The sequence below is a fragment of the Vulpes lagopus genome, chromosome 1, assembly GCF_018345385.1.
Source record: "Vulpes lagopus strain Blue_001 chromosome 1, ASM1834538v1, whole genome shotgun sequence".
Taxonomy (NCBI): domain Eukaryota; kingdom Metazoa; phylum Chordata; class Mammalia; order Carnivora; family Canidae; genus Vulpes; species Vulpes lagopus.
This window is the reverse complement of record NC_054824.1, coordinates 8,507,755-8,526,832: the sequence shown is the minus strand read 5'-3', so window position 1 is coordinate 8,526,832 and position 19,078 is coordinate 8,507,755. Positions and strand designations below refer to the sequence as shown.

At 37.9% G+C, this 19,078-nt stretch overlaps 1 protein-coding gene across 3 annotated transcripts in view; it reads right to left on the bottom strand.

The window, feature by feature from the left end:
* The window catches only part of PDSS2 (decaprenyl diphosphate synthase subunit 2), a 251,828-nt gene that overhangs the window by 66,152 nt on the left and 166,598 nt on the right, over positions 1-19,078 (bottom strand). For all 3 annotated transcript variants that reach the window (XR_005986063.1, XM_041743959.1, XM_041743948.1), the window contains one exon: positions 9,905-9,979. Coding sequence is in view for 2 of the 3 variants with exons in the window: in XM_041743959.1 (XP_041599893.1) it covers positions 9,905-9,979 (75 nt within the window). In the remaining variant the exon portion in view is untranslated. The remainder of the gene's footprint in view (positions 1-9,904; positions 9,980-19,078) is intronic.

The following is a 19,078-nucleotide window of genomic DNA, read 5'->3' as shown; positions in this document are numbered from 1 at the left end:
ATGAAAAGCACTGAAGATATAAACTATGGGGATAATATAAAAGACTTAAAAAATTTTAAGACCCTTTAAAATATAATTCAATGTTTAAAGCAAACATAGTAACACTATGTTGTGAGATTTATACTATATACAAACTAAATATATGAAAATAACACAAAGCCTGAGAGGGAAGAAGTAGAAATAACCATTTGTAAGCTTCCCCTATAAGTAAAAGTATACTATCATTGAAACTAATCTGTGATAAATTAAAGCCATATATTATAAATTCAAGAGTAACTACTAAAAATGCAGCAAAGAGTTGTAGTTAACAAGTAAAAATGGAGGCAAAAGGGCATTGTAAAAAAACAATGTAAGGGAAAGCAGAAAAAGAAGAAAATGGAAAAAAGAACAAATGGGATAAATAGCAAACAAATAACAAAATAGCAGAGTTAAACTCAGTCGTTTCAATAAACACATCAAACACATCGTGTAACTGATTTAAACTCACAGATTAAAAGGTAGAGATTGCCAGACTGACTAAAAGAGCAAGATCCAAATAAATGCTACATATACAAAGCCCACTTTAAATATAAAAACAGTACAAGAATGGAAAAAGATATACCTCATTTCAATTAAAAGAAAGTTGGAGTGGTTAAATTAGTATCAGATAAGGGAGAGATCAGAAAAACAAAACAAGACAAAAATCAATATAAAGAATATTACTAGGGCTAAAAAAAGATCATTAAAAAAAGATAATGATAAAGGGATCAAATCATCAAGATAACATAAGGATCCTAAAGGTTAATGTGCCTAAAGCAGAGCTTTGAAATACATGATGGAAAAACTGACAGAACTATGGCCAGGAGAAAGCAAAAAATCAATAATTATAGTCAGAAACTTTAACACCCTTCTCTTAGTAATTGAGAAAACGAGCTGAATGAAAACAATTACAGATATAGAAGACTTTAATGACACTATCAACCAATCTGACTTAATTGATATTTACATAACACTCCATAAAAAATAGCAGAATACATATTCTTTTAAGTGAACATTTCCCAAGATAAATCATATCTGGGTCATAAAACAACTCTCAATACATTTAAAATAATACGAACCATATAAAATATGCTCTCTAACCACAATAGTATTATAAATCAATAACAGAAAGACATCTGGAAAAAGTCTCAAAACACTTAGACTAAATAACAAGGTTTTAAATAATCCATTTGTCAAAGAAAAAAAATCTAGAGAAATTAGTTTGAACTGAATGAAAATTTAAAAGCAACATAATGAAAATTTGTGGGATGTCACTAAAGTAGCACTCAAAGAGAATTCATTGCACTAAATATCATATTAGAAAAGAAAACAGGTCTTGGGGATCCTGGGTAGCTCAGGTGGTTAGGTGTCTGCTTTTGGCTCAGGCTATGATTCCAGGGTCCTGGGATGGAGCCTCAGAGCCTCATGATGGGCTTGCTACTCAGCGGAAAGCCTGCTTCTGCTTCTCCCTTTGCTTGCTGCTCTGCCTGCTTGTGCTTCCCAACCCCCACCTCTGTCAAATAAATAAATTAAAAATCTTAAAAAAAAAAAAAACAGGTTTCAAATAAACGAGACCTTAAAAAATTTAAAAAAAAAAAAAAAAAAGGAAATAAACCAAAGTAATCAGAAGAAAAGAGTAGAGAAAGGTGAAAGAGAAAAAGTCAGTGAAACCAAAGCTGGTCCTTTGAAATCAATAATATTGTTAAGCCTCTTAATGGGGAGGCGGGGGAGCATTACCAGTATTAGAAATGAGAGAGGTGACAGCACTACAAATTCTACATATATTAAAGGATAATGTGGGGATATTAAGAACTTTATGTCAATAAATCTGACAACTTAGATGAAATAAAGTTTCTTTATAAGACATGAACTACCAAAGTTAAGAAACATATAATCCTAAACAGTCCAATAATTTTTAAAGCATTAAATTTGTAATTTAAAAAAACCCCAACTTTCCCACAAAGAAAAGTCCAATGGCCTAACTAATGAATTCTATCAAACAATTAAAGAAAGAATAATACTAATTCTACACAAAAATCTTTCAAAAAAATAAAAAAGGAGGGTCACTTGGGTTGCCCAGTCAGTTGGGAGTCTCACTGCTGGTTTTGGCTCAGGTTATGATCTCAGTTGTGGGACTGAGCCCCCCATCAGACTCCACACTCAGCATGGAGTTGACTTGTCCCTCTCCCTCTGCTTGAAGGAGGAAATATTTCCCAATTTATTTTGCAATAATAAAGATGGAAACAAACAAACAAACAAAAAAAGATGGAAACATTAACAAAATTTTAGCACATCATATTTGACAGTATATAAAAAGGAGACTGCATCAAGATCCTGTGAGGTTTACTCCAGGAATGCAAAGGTGGCTTAACATTTGGTAATTAATCAGTTCATTCACCATATTAATAGGTTAAAAGAGGAAAACCTAAAAGAGGAAAAAAAAACAGAAAAAAATGATCACCTCAAAAGCTGTAGGAAAAAAAATGGTCAAAATCAACATTAATTCCTGATAAAGAACTCTCAGGAAATTAGGAATACAAGAGAACTTCGCCACTAATCAAGAGCTTCTATTAACAAAGAACCCTACAGCTAACCTGGAAATTAATGGTGAAATACTGACTGTCCTCTTCCTACCATCAGAAGCAAGGAAAGAATGTCCATTTGCACTACATCAACATTGTGTTACATCTAGCCGTTGGATCAGAGGTTTTGCTTTACCTTAAATACAAACTAATGAGTTAGTCTGTGACTGGGGATGCTTGAAGACACAAGATTCCTGGATCAGAGACAAAGGACTTTATTATTCATGCACAGCAAGAAGCATTTGCATCGGCATATTTGTGCTGGTGATCTTTGGTCTCAAGTCCTGCAGGGGCAACAATGTAGGCTCAGATGGATGCTATACTTCAGTGGATTTGTGTTATAGATTAAAAAAAAAAAAGCCACTGAGTTTTGGGGATTACTGCTCTTGTAGCAAGCAGTAAGCAAGCCTGCTTTTTTTTTTTGGAGTAATGGAGTAATCATTATCTTGATTGTGATGACAGTTTCACTGGTGCACACATAGATAAAAAATATCAGGGGTACCTGGGTGGCTCAGTTAGTTAAACGTCTGCATTCAGCTCAGGTCATGATCTCAGGGTTCTAGGATTGAGTCCCTCATTGGGCTCCTTGCTCAGTGGGGAGCCTGTTTCTCCCTCTCCCTCTACCTGTCGCTCCCCTGCTTGTGCTCTTTCTCTCTGTGTCAAATAAATAAATAAAATCTTAAAAAATACATTTAAAAAACCCATCAGATTGTGTACTTTAAATATTTGCAATTTACTGTACATCAATAAAGCTACATCATTAATTTAACAACTATTTTTGAGTAACTACTAATGTGTTAGGCACTGTTCTGGTATTGGGAATACAATGATAAACAAAATCCCACCTCCCATGGAGCTAATATGCTTGTAGGAGAAACTATAAGAATAATATCAAATAGTTACAACTGTGATTAATAAAATAAAGGGAATTAAGTAGGGTGGCTACTTAGGATTGGGTGGGGGGCTCGTTTCTGAAAAGGTAATATTGATGTAGAGATATGAATATCAAGAAGGGGCCAACTATGTTAAAGTGGAGGAAGATTACCCCTAGCCTTTATTGTTTTGGCTTTCCAATTGTTTTTATATACCTCTAACCCCTGTAAATCATCATAATGACAACTGATGAATTAGCTTTCCCAAAGGTTATTTTGATCATGTAATTTATTTGTTTAAAAATCTTCAATCCCCTCCCCCCCGCAAAAAAAATCTTCAATCCCAGGGGATCCCTGGGTGGCTCAGCAGTTTAGTTCCTGCCTTTGTGCCCAGGGCGCGATCCTGGAGTCCCAGGATCGAGTCCCACGTTGGGCTCCCGGCATGGAGCCTGCTTCTTCCTCTGCCTGTGTCTCTGCCTCTCTCTATCATGAATAAATAAATAAAATCTTTAAAAAAAAAAAAAATTCAATCCCTCTCTTAAGTACTAAATCTGGTTTTAGCTCTGTATCTGGCATTGAAAGTCTTCAATCATGTGACAAAAGATTCTTTTCCAGTATTTTTATGATTTTTCTATTCTAACTTGGATGAATCCCTAATCTTAAATGTCTCCCGACTTTTGATCATGTTTCCTCTGCCTGGAATGCCATCCTCCTCCATCAGCAGACATCCTTTCCATCCTTAAATGTCCATCTCATATATTACATTCTCCTTCATGTCTTTTCTGATTTTCCCAACCAGATGTGACTTTTGTTCACATTTTCCTCCTGTTAGTTTTTTTCTTTTTTAAAAGATTTTATTTATTTATTCATGAGAGACACAGAGAGAGACAGAGACACAGGCAGAGGGAGAAACAGGCTCCATGTAGGGAGCCTGATGTGGGACTCCCAGGACCACGGGAACGCACCCTGAGCCAAAGGCAGGTGCTTCACTGCTGAGCCACCCAGGCATCCCCTGTTAGGTTTTTCAATGGACAAAACTCATCTTGCTCATCTTTTTCTTGTATTTTAGAAGGTGGCATTGGGCTTTGCAGGTAGGAGTTAATCTATAACTTTCTGGTGGACTGAATTATCTTTTTTATATTTTACTTGAAAGCTGCTAAGGGACTAATAATAGAAGATAAGCATAAAGAAATAAAAAAAATAGATGGACAGAAGTTATCTTTCCTATCTCTCTTAATCTACTGACAGTATAATCTACACTTGGAAAAAAAAACCAGAATGGATCTTTGTAATTTTAGCGACTATGTTCAAACCAGTTCTTTTCCAAGAGAACTGGATCCTCTTTAAAATCCTCTCACTTTCTGAGACTGGAGTCAAGCCAGCATTAACAGAATCTCTGAAGACAGGAAAGAGGTTCCCCACTTCAAATGCTGTTCCCCATTTCAACACCAACATGAGAGTTGTAGAGGACCGTGGTTAGATTCTCAAGGAAGGAATAGGAGAGGGTGGGAAATAAATAATAAGGAACCAGAGAAAGAGTGTCTAGGGGTCTCTAAGACCACTCCAAGGTTTCCATGCCTTGTTTGGAGGAACTCCTAGAACTCAACCCACAGTCGAACTCATGATTTATTACAGCAAAAGAATACAAAGCAAAACAAGCAAAGGGAAAAAGCTGCAAGAGATGAAGTCTGCAGGAAATTGGATGCAAGTTTCCCAGAGTCCTCTACCAGTGGAGTCACACAGGATGTGACTGAGTCCTCCAAGAATTAACACATACTATAACATATGAAATGCTGTCTACTGGGGAATTTAGTGGAAACTCAGAGCTCAGTTTTTCAGAGGGGTTGGTTTCCCCCTATCTAGCATATGCCAAAATTCCAGACTCCCAGAAAGTAGGTATTCAAAATAAACCACACTGTTTGCAGAAACAGTTTGGGTACAGTGAGCTTCACTTATCTGTTAGATAATGGTAGAGACACTCCTAAAATCCAAGTTCCTAGATGGCAGCCATGGGCCAACCTTATAAGCAGGTTTTTCTTTTCTTTTTTAAAAAGGATTTACTTACTTAAGGGGGTAGGGGCAAAGGGAGAGGGAGGGAGAGAATTTCAAACAGGCTCTCCCCTGAGCACAGAGCCTGATGCAGGGCTCCATCCCATGATCCTGAGATCATGACCTGAGCCAAAATCAAGTCAGATGCTTACTTGGCTGAGCCATCAGGTGCCCTTATAAGCTGGCTTTTCTAAGGACAGCAAGCTTTTTCTGCATAGGAATATATTGAAAATATTCTTAATTTTGATTAAAAAACAAATCTCACTTTCAGATTTTTTTTTTAGCAAATAGTATAAAATAGAGCAGAGTCATATGCACTAAGAGGTTCATCATAATACATAATATTGCTAAAATTCATTACAAAAAAGAAAACAGGGTAAGTATCTAAAAAATTGTGCAATGGTTCCGTAAATTATAGTATAGTAGTAGGGAGAAATATTAAGTAGCCATTAAAATTAAATTTTGAAGACTTTTAATGACAAATCCTAGGGAACAAACCAGGGTAAAAACATATAGAATAGTAACTCTAAAATGGGAAAGATACAGAATGAAATCTAGAAGGAAATACACTGAGGAGTAATCATCATTCATTTCTGGGGAATGATTTATGTAAAATAATTTTTATTTTCTTCTTGACCTTTTTCTGTGCTTTCAATTTTTATTTAATGAACATGCAGTTTTCTTCTAATTAGAAACAAAGTATAAGATAACTATGTTAAAAAGATTATTTTAGATATAAAGGTCTGTGGATTCAAAGCCAATTTTACTAAAACATAAAATATTTATTGGGTATAGTGAGTAACAGGCAGAACCTTACTGGGGAACTCTTAGAATGGTAAACAACCATTACATTTAATATGCAATTTTTCAGGACGCCTGAGTGGCTGGGATTGAGTGTTTGCCTTCTGCTCACAGCTTGGTCCCAGGGGCCGGGATCAAGTCCTGAATCAAGTCCTGCATCGGGTTCCCCACAGGGAGCCTGCTTCTCCCTCTGCCTGTCTCTGTCTCTCTCGGTGTCTCTCATGTATAAAATCTTTAAAAAATATATGCAATTTTTCTATTTAATATGCTTTTTTTTCCCAATTAGCTAACTAACAATAACAAAACAGGTAGTGGGAGGGGAGATATTATGAATGCTAAAGAAAGCACATGGCTAATTTTTATTATAAGGGAAAAATGGCTCACAGACTAGCAAACACAAAAATAAAAATGTTGTTTTTCAATGGCTAAAACAAGGGATGAATTTCCGAAATCACTTCGAATGTTTACATGATCACAATTTACCTATTATCTGTCGAGTGTTACCGACAGAAGTCACAAAATTTTCATCGTTTAGAGGAGGATTAGGTAATTACTCTACAAACTTATGGAGAAGGTGATTTTGAACCTGTTCAGTTGTAATTCCCCTCCGTTTGCTTTTAATGCAGCTCCCCTGGTCACATAGATACGACACCACAAAAAGCTATTTTTGTACTACCCAGGTTCTCCATCACTGCATTAAGTAGCCATACAGAAAACAGACTGCTATTGTATCTCTTCTCCCTAGGGAGATGAAATGGTTTGCAGCTGATTTTAAATCACAAAGCAATTCTTTTGTGTACTGAATTGGCCCAAGGCTACGGAGGTTGTGCCACTCGCTTCCCACATGACCTCCACTTGTGGCTGCTACCCAGTCATGCCAGAACATGAAAACCTTGAAGGCGCTCCATGCGGGGCGGTGCTCTCTGCCTCTGAAGTGATTCCTGGGCCAAGTCAGAAAACCCAAATTCTGAACTGCCATTGCAATGGCAAGCACACTTAAGAGGAGGGGGAAAATAAAGAGCGCCAGGATTTTTCTGGTTAGGAAGGGAAATGTGGTTAACCTAAATTGGACCTAGGGCACAAATGGAGACATCAAGAAGCACCCCCACAGCTTCAGTTCAACTATGCATTTTGCTTCCGTTATAAAAAGAAAAAAAGGAAAAAAAAAAAACCAACAAAAACCCAAAACAGCTCTTTATATGGTTTGGCTATATTCAGGAATGTAATTGCTTAAAGAAGGTCTCTAGTGCTTTCAAGGGCTGTGTTAGAGGAGACGGTAGGGAAAGAGGGCAGACGAACAAAGCATCGCTACAGATTCTTTTGAGTAAAACTAGCTAATCAAAGTCAGCAATTAGTGCTTACTAAGTGGCAGTGCACAGATCAACAGTCTTTCAAAGACTTTTGTTGCTTCCTCTTTTCTCTTTCCCAGGAAGAAACAGATTATGTGGACTTGGACTCAAAAAACCTGGGTTCAGGTCATGTCACTGGGAAACATGCATCCCCAAATAGTTTCCAGACACTGTGCTTTCCTGCTATTTGTCATCCCTGAATTTCAGGCTTTTCCTCTATAAAATGGGCATACCAACCAATGTCCCCCCTTTCATGGTGATTGTATAGAAAGAAAATATTAGCATGCTGTAAAGTACTCTCAGAGTGTTTATTATTGTTGTTGCCATTAGGTTGCCTGACACATAGGAAGTACTTAACAAATGTTCACGAAATTATTACCGAATTAGGTTAGTTATGGTGGACAAATGGTAGGAGCGGGTAAATCAAGAACCCTAAAACCAGTAATAACACTTTTTGCCCCTTAGGGGCAGCCCCAGTGGTGCAGTGGTTTGGCGCCGCCTGCAGCCTGGGGTGTGATCCTGGGGTCTGGGGATCGAGTCCCACATCGGGCTCCCTGCATGGAGCCTGCTTCTCCCTCTGCCTGTGTCTCTGCCTCTTTCTCTCTGTGTCTATGAATAAATAAATAAAATCTAAAAAAAAAAAACCACTTTCGCCTAAAAATTAAAGTACTTAACTGTAAAATATTAATATCTTACATGGAACTAAGTTGAACACCTAGAACTATCCCAGGGGAAAACAATGGCTCAACCACCAGAAGAGGTCACTATAATCATCAAAAATGGTGGGATCTCAGGTACGGCAGAGGATGCTAACGAATTGGGTTTCATTAAGGTAGAGAGGCAGAAAATGAGAAGAGTCTGAGCTCTGGAGTTCAAATCTCAACTAATAAGTTGTATGACTGTGGGCAAATTATTTAATCTTCTCTAAACCTCAGTTTTCCCATATATAAAATGGGGATGCAGTAGTGTCTGCTAGCGGACTTCTGTGAAGATTAAATGAAGAAACATAGATGAGTTGCTTGGCAGTGTTATGTGCTCATCTATCATCATCTTTATCATACTATATATGAGGCAACTTTTTATGAGTGGAGCTACATTAGGAATCCTCCATTTTACCATTTACTATTAACCCTCCGCTATGGTATAGTGAAGTATGTTAGGTTTTTGAAAAATGCAGCAAACGGGGGTCCCACTGTGGTCATATATCCTTGCCAGGTCTCCACATACCACTATGCTGCTTCGGCGAAGCTAGATATGCCTACTGGGAACTGTGGTTCCTTGAACCAAATGTTAGCAGACGTTCAAGGTACAATTGCTCATATTTTACTTACCACTCTTTGAACCATCCAGAGTCCCTGGGTTATACTTTCAAATTTTCTATCCAAGTTGCTCATGCCCTATGTTTCATTTCCAGGAAAATTTGTCTTTCTTTTTTCAAGTGGAAATGTCAAAAAGCCTAAGATGTGCATACGTGCGTATTTTCTCTAATTTGCAGTGAATCAAATCTTGCTAATACAGATGCTAAGAAAGTTAGAATAATGAAACACTAAGACAGGAATCCTGTATAACAGTATATACCATGTTAAATGATGGTGGTGGTCAATGAGGCAATTGCTTCACATTCAATATCTTACTGAAATGAAGTAACTGCATTTTAAAGAAATAAAACCTAACCCATAAGATGTCCTGTTAAATGAGTCAAAAAACCTTAATTCTAGGCCCATATAATTAATCCAAATGATCCAACTGCACAACCATCCTACTTCTTATCACAGAGAGGTTAATAATTGTAGTAAATTCTGGATCTTGTAAAAGAACTTCCTCCCTCAGGCCCCCAAAAGTGGTCTTCTTCAGATCATGTCCACTCTTCTGGGACATGGAAAGCCCCTTCCTCGGGGGAAAGGCTGGGCCCAGCCACCTCAGCACGAGCTGTTTCTCCAGCCTGCCTGCCTGGTGACGGTGCTACCTGCCAGCCAGCAGCATCCTGGTGTCTACCGGGCTGCGGCAGATTGAACAGACTGTGAATCCAGCCAGAGGATAAGAGGTTGTTTTAATTGGCTAAATCTGCTATGTACTAAGCGTATGGCCATGAATTTGTAGCCAAAACACTAATCTAAAAAAAATGTCATGTACAATTTAAACACAAAACAAGAATGACATTTTCGCTCGTCAATTCTAGTTTTGCCACGAGGGTTTTTAACTTAACATTTTATAATGAATACCAAATCCTTACCTTTGCTGAAGTAGAATTTTCATGGTATACTCCTTGGACCAAGTCCATAAGAGCGCTTGCTAAAAGTTCCACAACCTAAAAAACAATAAAAAAGAATCAAGAGAAATAATTATAAAATTTTGCCCACATTTTTACCTCAGAATGCCTCAGAAGGCTTGGTAGCAAGGCAGTATGTGTGTTTGATAGAAAAAATAGGGCTATATACAAAGATCCTGGCAAATGGCATTGCTCACCTGGATATTAGAGCCGTGATCCAATTTTTTTCAGGCATAATTCAAGAAAAAAATCTTATAAGCATAGCATTGAACTAATATACATGAAAATCCAGTAATAGCCATTTTGAACATAAGCTTAAATTTTAGATACCTAATGAAATCTTTAACTCGATTTATTTTCTGTATGTTTATTTCTGTCAGGTGGATAATTTTTCAATATCTCCATTCCGGGAGTCATTACAATGCTAATTTTCATACTTAATACAGAAAGAAAAGCAAAAGCAAAAGAATGGTTAACCTTTCAAATGTGTTCATTCTGTTGTACTTAAAATGCACTGTGGATATGTTTGGTGTAGGGCCCCTGGGTCAAATGTACCATAAACACTAAAAATTTTTATAGAACTGCAATATTGAAATCATATTCATCAAACCTGTATTATTTCCAAGACTCAGGCTATTAACAAAAAAAAAAAAAAAAAAAAGAAGCAAATTCAAAAGCTCTGAACTTGTTCCAGAATGTAAAACAAGCAGAAAACAGTCTCTTTGGAGCTACTGCACAATTTACAGTTGTTTGCCTAAAACATCTTAATTCAGGAGAATAAAATAGTGGTATTACTCTAATGTTCAATGCAGCCATTTCAAACGGAATTCCTCAAAGCAGCCCCAACCACTTCTCACAAAGTCTTAATATCTTGTATATTTAGCTTCCTATATTATGCAGTTCCCGTATCTGATTCCCACTCTCTGCTTCCTAAAATTTAGCTCAGTTCTGATTGAATTAAAGGATTTTGTTTCAGCTTTTATCATTCTTGTAATTGAAGACATTATTAAGCCAAAGGATACAGACCCAAACAAGAAGGTACTTTAATCTCAGGTACCTTACATTTAATAAACATTTTCTTAGAGGCAGATTATATTAATTTGTGGAAAGACTTGCTTTAAAGTTTTAATACATGGGCATTTATCTCCAAATTTATATTTACATTCATACTATGTAACACAGACAAGGCTGCTGATATGGAAATTTTGCTGATTAAAGGCATATTTTTTTTTCTAGCTCTGCAGATGGGTTAATTTCTAAGACCTATACAAAGTCTTTTTTTTTTTTTTTTAATCACATTGCCCTTTAGGTAACCAAATACTTAAGAAATATTGTAGCAATATGAGCTGCAGAGGAACTAGAAGGACAATGATCCTACAGTGTTACCAGATGTGTTGAGTTATTTAAGTGGGGAGAAAAGAAAATGAATGGATTTTTCCCCCTGAAGGTATCAGATAAGCCCTATTCCCAAATCCAGAAGGATAGAGTATCGCCAATAGGTCTATGAAAGATTGTAACTAAATGCAAAGCATCAGATTGGATTACAGTTTATACAAGCAACATCCCAAGATCCCCCTGATGGCTGGACACGTAATACAGATCAATCACTCACTAAGAAATGTTATGGTTTTGAAACAGTTTGAGCTCTGAGACCAGTACTGGTGAAGCGAAGAGGGATTTCAAAGAGAAAGTCCAACGTTCAACGTCAAAATGATGGCACGAAATTTTAACAATGGCTCTGGATAACTAGATTATGCCTTTACTTCCCCGAAATTTCAAACCAGAGAGAAGCAACAGAAACATTTTATTCTCTCACTCTTTTTCTCTTTTATGTAATTAGCAAATATAGGCAGACCTACACTTACAAGTTTATAATTTATAAATGATCCATACTTCCAATTAAGCCACTCACTCAAACAGGATACACCCTCATACTCAGTGATGACCACTGAGGAAAAAACTTTGGACTTCTTTGGGTTAACAAGTCAAGGATGGTAAGAGATTATGAAAAGCAGGAATAGCCTAAGGGAGTTAAGTGTTTCCCAGGCAAGGGTGACTGACTCAGTGCACACATAAGCCTCTTTCCATTGCCTGAAATGTTTCCTTTACTTTTATTTTTTTAAAAAAGATTTTATTTGACAGAAAGAGAGAGAGAGAGAGAGCACAAGCAGGGGGAGCAGGAGAGGGAAAAGCAGATTCCCCATTGAGCAGGGAGCCTGATGATGCGGGGCTGGATCCCAAAACCCTAGGATCATGACCTGAGCTGAGGGCAGAGCTTAACAAACTGAGCCACCCAGGTGCCCCTTTACTTTTAAAATTATACCAAAGACAGATGTGTTTAAGTCTCATCCTCCTTTAAAATTGTTATATTTCTAGAAAGACCACAGGACTAGCAACAACACATACTTTAACAAGGCCATTTAATGATCTGAACCTTCTTTTTTCCAATATATGGCTTACCAACACAGGCATTCACCTGTTTAGACATCTATTATACTTAAATATAAGAAAGCACCTGCGTAATACTTTTCTCCCTTAGATTCTTGTGAAATGACTTGTTCCAGCAGTGCCAAATGGTAGCAAGGATAGTGTCCACCAGGGAATCCAGAAGCCTAATTGCCAGATGTCCTGGTACTAAGAGCCTAAGCCCTCCACTTCTTGGCGCTCTAGACAACACTCAAGGACTTCTGTTCCTTAGGCCTAGGGGGGGATGGGGCACAAGCGAACACTTTCTACAACAAAAAGAAGACAGACTTAAAAGAGCATCAAGGTTAGCCACTCTTGGAAGGTCAACAAATTAGAGGGCTGTAATGAAAGAAAGTAGAGCATTAAGAGGCAGAGGATCTAGATTCTATTTCAAGGCCTACTACTAATTTCATCGGGAGGTCTGGGGCAAACCGATGCATTTCTCAGAGTTTGGGGTTTTCTCAAATATAAAATGAGGGAAGTTGCAAAACACAACTCTTGAGGGTCCTTCCAAATCTGATTCTGAGCTTCTAGAAATGCAAATCTTAGTATTTATAATTAGGCATGTAAATTTGAAAACTGTTGTTGTTGTTGTTTTTGGTAAACTTTGATGAGTTATCTTTGCTCAATTATTTTTATCTGTTTTCTTCACATGGACCTTTCTCTCTGTCTGACCTCTGATGACTTTCTTTGTGAAAGTGTTTGCACCCAGTCCTCCTTGGTTCCAACACCTAGAATCATAATGAAACAATTTCCATTTTCTGAACCAGTTCCATTTTTTAAACGACTGTAACTGGTAGCCCACCCCACCAGCTGACAAAAATGTCATCTGTGGGGCAATTAAAGGTCAACATTGCTGAGTTCTGGGTCTTGAATGGCTCTAATGCTTGGGAAGAATCATACTACCAGATTCAGAATGATGCCAGGTTTAAGTGCAAACTTGAGTCAAACAAATAATGGCTCTACTTCGTTGCATGGCTTCCTCTCTACTGAGGACACATGCAGGACACATAGAAGAGGACCTGTCACCATTAATGTTACAAAGTTTACTTTAGCTGTCTAGAATTCTCTAGAATTCTCTATAATTCTCTAGAATTATTCTCTAGAATAATCAAACAGGAGATAAGTTTCTTTATTTCTGCATTTCTGGGAGGTGCAAGAATGGGAGAATTCCTTACCTGCATGTGCCATACAAAAACGCTTTTCTCCCCCCTGGGCCTCTCATAGTGTCCCATGCCAGAGCAAACTGTGGCCCTGAACCTGAAACTGTGGCCTGGCCTCTGTGCCGTAGACTGCAGGCACTGAAGCGGGTCGCACAGTGGAAAAAAAACAAAAAACAAAAAACAGAAAAAAAAACAACACGCTTTTCTCTCTGATTTGTCCTAAACCTGACTGTACAGCAATGCCATATGTATTCCCCAATCTTCTGAGTAACACCCTAGATTTCAGTGAGCCTGAAGTGGTAACTGCTCAGATTGTCAATATTATGGGCTGGCTCCTTGGGCCACCTTGTATGAAATAAATTTATTATAATTATTCTTTTTATTGAGGTATACTTGATGGATTGAATTTTTTTTTAAAGATTTTTTTTTTTAAATTTATTCGTAGAGACACACACAGAGAGAGAGAGGCAGAGACACAGGCTGAGGGAGAAGCAGGCTCCATGCAGGGAGCCCGACGTGGGACTCGATCCTGGGTCTCCAGGATCACACCCCAGGCTGCAGGCAGTGCTAAACCGCTGCGCCACCGGGGCTGCCCGATGGATTGAATTTTTAAAGATAAGTTTTATTTTTTTATTTTTAAAAGATTTTATTTATTTAATCATGAGAGACACAGGCAGAGGGAGAAGCAGGCTCCATGCAAGGAGCCTGATGTAGGACTCAATCCCAGGTCCCCAGGATCACGCTCTGGGCTGAAGGTGGTGCTAAACTGCTGAGCCACCCAGGATACCCTAGATTGAATTTCTTAAATGGTTAATTTGAGGACAAATTTCATCAGTCTCAGGGGAATATGTAATTGCTTCATTCTTTATCTTTTGGAAACGGTAACTACAACTCAAAGATTCTTCTTAACTGAAATGCAAAAGTGATGCATACACACTCACAAAAGGTGTTGTGGTGATTATGGCCCTAAGCTGTACTAAAATTCTTATCATAAAGAATAGGAATTGGGAGTAGGGGTGGTAAGAGAACAGCAATGACCAAAAAACATCCTCACACTGCTATATAAAGATACAATATCTTAAGAACAATAAAAAAGCTGGTTACAAACAGAACAGTACAATAGAAATTTTTAAAACAAAACGAGGTCAATCTATGTGTTTATATATGCTGAGAAAAATGTCTGAAAGGACAACAAAACAGTAATAATGATAATGTGTAAGTGGTAAGCTCTTTGATGATTTTTAATTAAAAAATGTTCTTTTTCAACTTTCCTGAACTGCTTAAATTTATAATTGCTACACTTATCATGGCTTAAATTTACAATGTATTACATTTTCTCCCTTCTTTTATTGTACTGCTTTTCTGATCAGGGAAAACAACCACCTGGGGTACCTGGGTGGCTCAGTTGGTTAGGTGTCTGCCTTCAGCTCAGGTCACAATCTCAGGGTCCTGGGATTGAGCCCCACATCGGGCTCTCTGCTCAGTGGGGGGCCTGCTTCTCCCTCTCCTTGCCACTCCCCCTGCTTGTGCTCTCTCTGTGTCAAATAAATAAATAAAATCTATAAACAAACAAACAAACAACAAAACCTATTTCTGTGGGCTGGGGTGGGGTGCTGGGGAGAACATCCTGCTTTTCATCTTGGAGAGCCTTCCTAAGCTGTCTCCACAAATGGATTTCTGGAATATATCGATCAATCATTAGTCCTTGGATTAGCAAAAATAAAACCAGTAAGTGGTGGTTAAGCATTCAGTGGAGACAAGTTGTGCCTCTCTCAATAAATGTGATCCAGGAGTACTGTCAGTTAGCATTTGACAGATGGAATAGTATCGACTGAGTTGTAGATGGTTAACTACTAAACCAGACCACTTGATAGGAGCAAAGGATCACCTAGCCCAAATTATAAGTAAATTCAACTATAGCTTTAGAACAATGTTAACCAGAAAGTAACGTGGCTCAAGAAAAGCTCAAGCCAGCATTAACTTATCTGAGTTGACATGGTAAGGTAGTATGGTTGGATCCTAACTCACTCTAAAAAGGTTGCTATGTACTTAAACTTGTTTAGTATATAGAAACTGTGGAGGCTATTACAGATTTATAATCATCTTCTAAAAACTTGCGCTGGAAAGGTTATTTTAATGACAGTTTTTACTACAGTGTGGAATGACAAGACAATATGTGATCCATCACTCTATTTAGGAGGCAAATGAACACACAGCCCCTCAGCCTTTACTACTCTTAACAGCTGCTAGCAAAGGAAACAGTCATGTGTGTGCACGCATCTGCAGTGCTGATGGCATTAATTACACACAAATTTATTGCACCCCTTCCCCCACCTCCAAGAAGAAACAGCAATGCAGGAAACAGTAGCAAAGGTAAAACGCCCTTGGGGAAGAATTGATCTCATATATATTTTGGGAGGAACAAAAGATAGGTTAAGAGTAAATATGTCCTTTCCAAAGAGCTTTGATATTTGAAGGGATGTTGTCAAGATTTTAAGGCACAAAAAACTGTATTGTCAGTAATTATTATTGTAAAAATGTCTTAGGAAAAATACTTCCATAGATAAAGGATGCGATAGCTTGCTAATAGTAACCAGGGCCATTAGCTACACTCTTTAGTTCCTCTTCACACAAACGATGCACAAAGTATTTGAGAGATGCATTTAAAGATGCAAAGATTTACTTACATTACCAAGGTGAGGTAGAGGAACTTGTTAAGGAGTAGCGCTCTCCCATAGAGACCAATAAGAACATCTAACATTTGTAAAGCACTTTATCATTTACAAACTGGGTTTAAGCAAACTATTTTGTTCCAGGTGGATTGAATCCCCAGTGCTCAGCCAGAGCTTTCAGGCTGGCAGCCTCAGTGGAGAAGCGACCTCTGAAGAACACAGGGAGCAGCGCAGTGGCCAAATAAGGGGGTAAATCTACTCACCCACCACCTGGGCACAGACAACCCAGATGAGTCCTAATCTGCATGCTGATTAATATAAATGAGTAGCTTTAATAAAGCCATTGATGAAGTCTATGAAAGAATGGTTTTCTCCACTCCTTCCTATGAGACAAGGACCAGGTTTAATGAAGACAATGATGAAAGGTCTGTTGTAATAAACACACCACTAACTCACAGGAGTTCTGGAGGAAGCTTCTAAACTAGGCTTTTTGAAGAGAGCCTTTTCAATGCTGCCAAATGTGTAAGACCGTGCTTATTTGTGGGAGGGATAGCAATCTGTTCTAGTGGAGCTGGAAGTTCTTTCTGGCTAAGGGGGAAGAGCAGAGAGAGAAATGGCACAACCAGTAGGACAGGTGCAGCAAAAACTAAGCAAATTGATAATCTTAATTTTTAATTTAGAACAGCTGATACATTGGTTTATCGCCTCTAACTACTGGTAACATTTGTCAAAAAGGGCTCCGGAAATTCAGTGAACTAAAGAAAAGTTTAAAAATCAAGACTGGTAAACCTCAAAAGAAATGGGCCACAAGTTTAAGAAAATGGCTTGAGGGGCACCCGAGTGGCTCAGTGGGTTAAGTGCCTACCTTTGGCTCAGGTCATGATCCCAGGGTCCTGGGATCCAGCGCTGGACCCGGCTCCCTGCTCCGCAGGGAGTCTGCTTCTCCCTCTGCCCCTCTCCCTCTACCTGTGCTCTGTCTTTTGCTTTCTCTGTCTCAAAACAAATAAATAAAACCTTAAAAAAAAAAAAAAAGAAAATGGCTTGAATAGGAGGTGATGAAATTTAATACTATATTAGCTAATTCATTCCATAAACATTTGCTGATAGCTTATTATGTTCCTGGTACTATACTAATGCAACTAGTACTAATGACCTTATAAAGATAAACGATATTACTTTGTCACTGACCACTTAACAAGGTTAATGCATAGATGAGCTGCATGACCTTGGGCCAGCCATATCACCTCTTCCGCCCTCAGTTTGTCTAGGTAGGAGACATTTGCATTTTATCAACAGTAAGGCCCATGACCAGAAATACCTAAATGTGTAGCTGTATACATTCTTTATTCATAACAATTATAAGGATGATGCCAAAATATGGGTTTCTTTCAGTAGCAATAAAGTGATTCAAAAATAGAGTTCACTTTTGTTTTTAAAGATTTTATATTTATTTATTCATGAGAGACAGAAAGAGAGAGAGATGCAGAGGCAGAAGCAGGCTCCCCGCAGAGCAGGGAGCCCAATAAGGAACTCAATCCCAGGACCCTGGGATCATGACCCAAGCCAAAGGCAGATGCTTAACCAACTGAGCCACCCAGGTGCCCATGAGTTTACTTTTTAAATGAAAGTGCATGGTTCTTGGCTTACTATTCACCACCGAATAATGATAATCATTCACTGATTTACACCATGATTAGCTTCCTGAAAAAGTGGCAGATAACTTAAAATGCTTACACCAAAATGAAACTTTTCATAAGAAATCAAGGGAAAAAAGAGAGAGGCTTTCCAGCAGGTTATAAAAAACTTGGTTAAGTATCTTGCATTATTACAAAAACTGTAAATAGTTGCCGGGAATTGAATGCTTAGTCATGAAAGAAAGTAATTCCAACAGTACTGTACAGCAGTTAGTTGCTTTATTTTTCACTTTCTCCAATGTAGGAATGCCTGTACATGAAGTCTGTTGTACTTAGATGTTCCACACTTAGCAGCACTGTTACACTTTGTTCTGAAAACTTCTCAGAGAGAATTATGTCTGCCATTTCAGTGATGTGCTCACTTTTCCCCATGCGGCTGATAACCTCCATTTTGCTTTCACTGCTTCTTCCTTTGATGGCACTCTCAGTGATGTTAAGTGATATTTTCCAAGTGTGATTTTACTTAACAGCTAATCGCACCTTTGAGAAACACAAGTTCACAATGTGAAAACTTCAGAACGCCAGAATCATGGTACATGATTTCATTCAACTGCGGGCTAGAACACTGCCTAATACCATCAACTTTCGAGCCTACAGTAAGAACTGTATTTTATATCATGACACGGTATATGCACACATGCATATGTATAAAAATGAGTGAATTTCATTATTGCCCTATTTTCTACTGTGTTCCATTAAAAAAAAAAGTGTTCATAGTGATTTGCTATTGTGATTTCACTACCACCAATAAACACCATGTGATCTGTACTTTGAAATATTACTTTGTGTTATGCTGATACGTGTCATGTATAGCTCATACCTTGGTTAGGCACCTTAACACCTTAACAGGGTCCCCAAATTTTTGACAGGCAGTTTACATTACTCTTCTGTTATAAAGGTGTTGATTTCTTTATTATTTTATTTCAAAAACATTTAAATTAATAGAATTGAAACAGAGGCAGAAGGCAGGTTAAAACAGAATTGTTCTTGGGTCCTATGGGGTATAGTGTTAGGATGCAATTCCAACTTGTATATATCATTAATATGGACTCTTAGCTTTCATCTTACTAGATTCATGAAAAAAAAATTAGTTTAGACCACATCTGACCAGAGTTAAAAATTCCAGGATTTTTCCAAGATTCA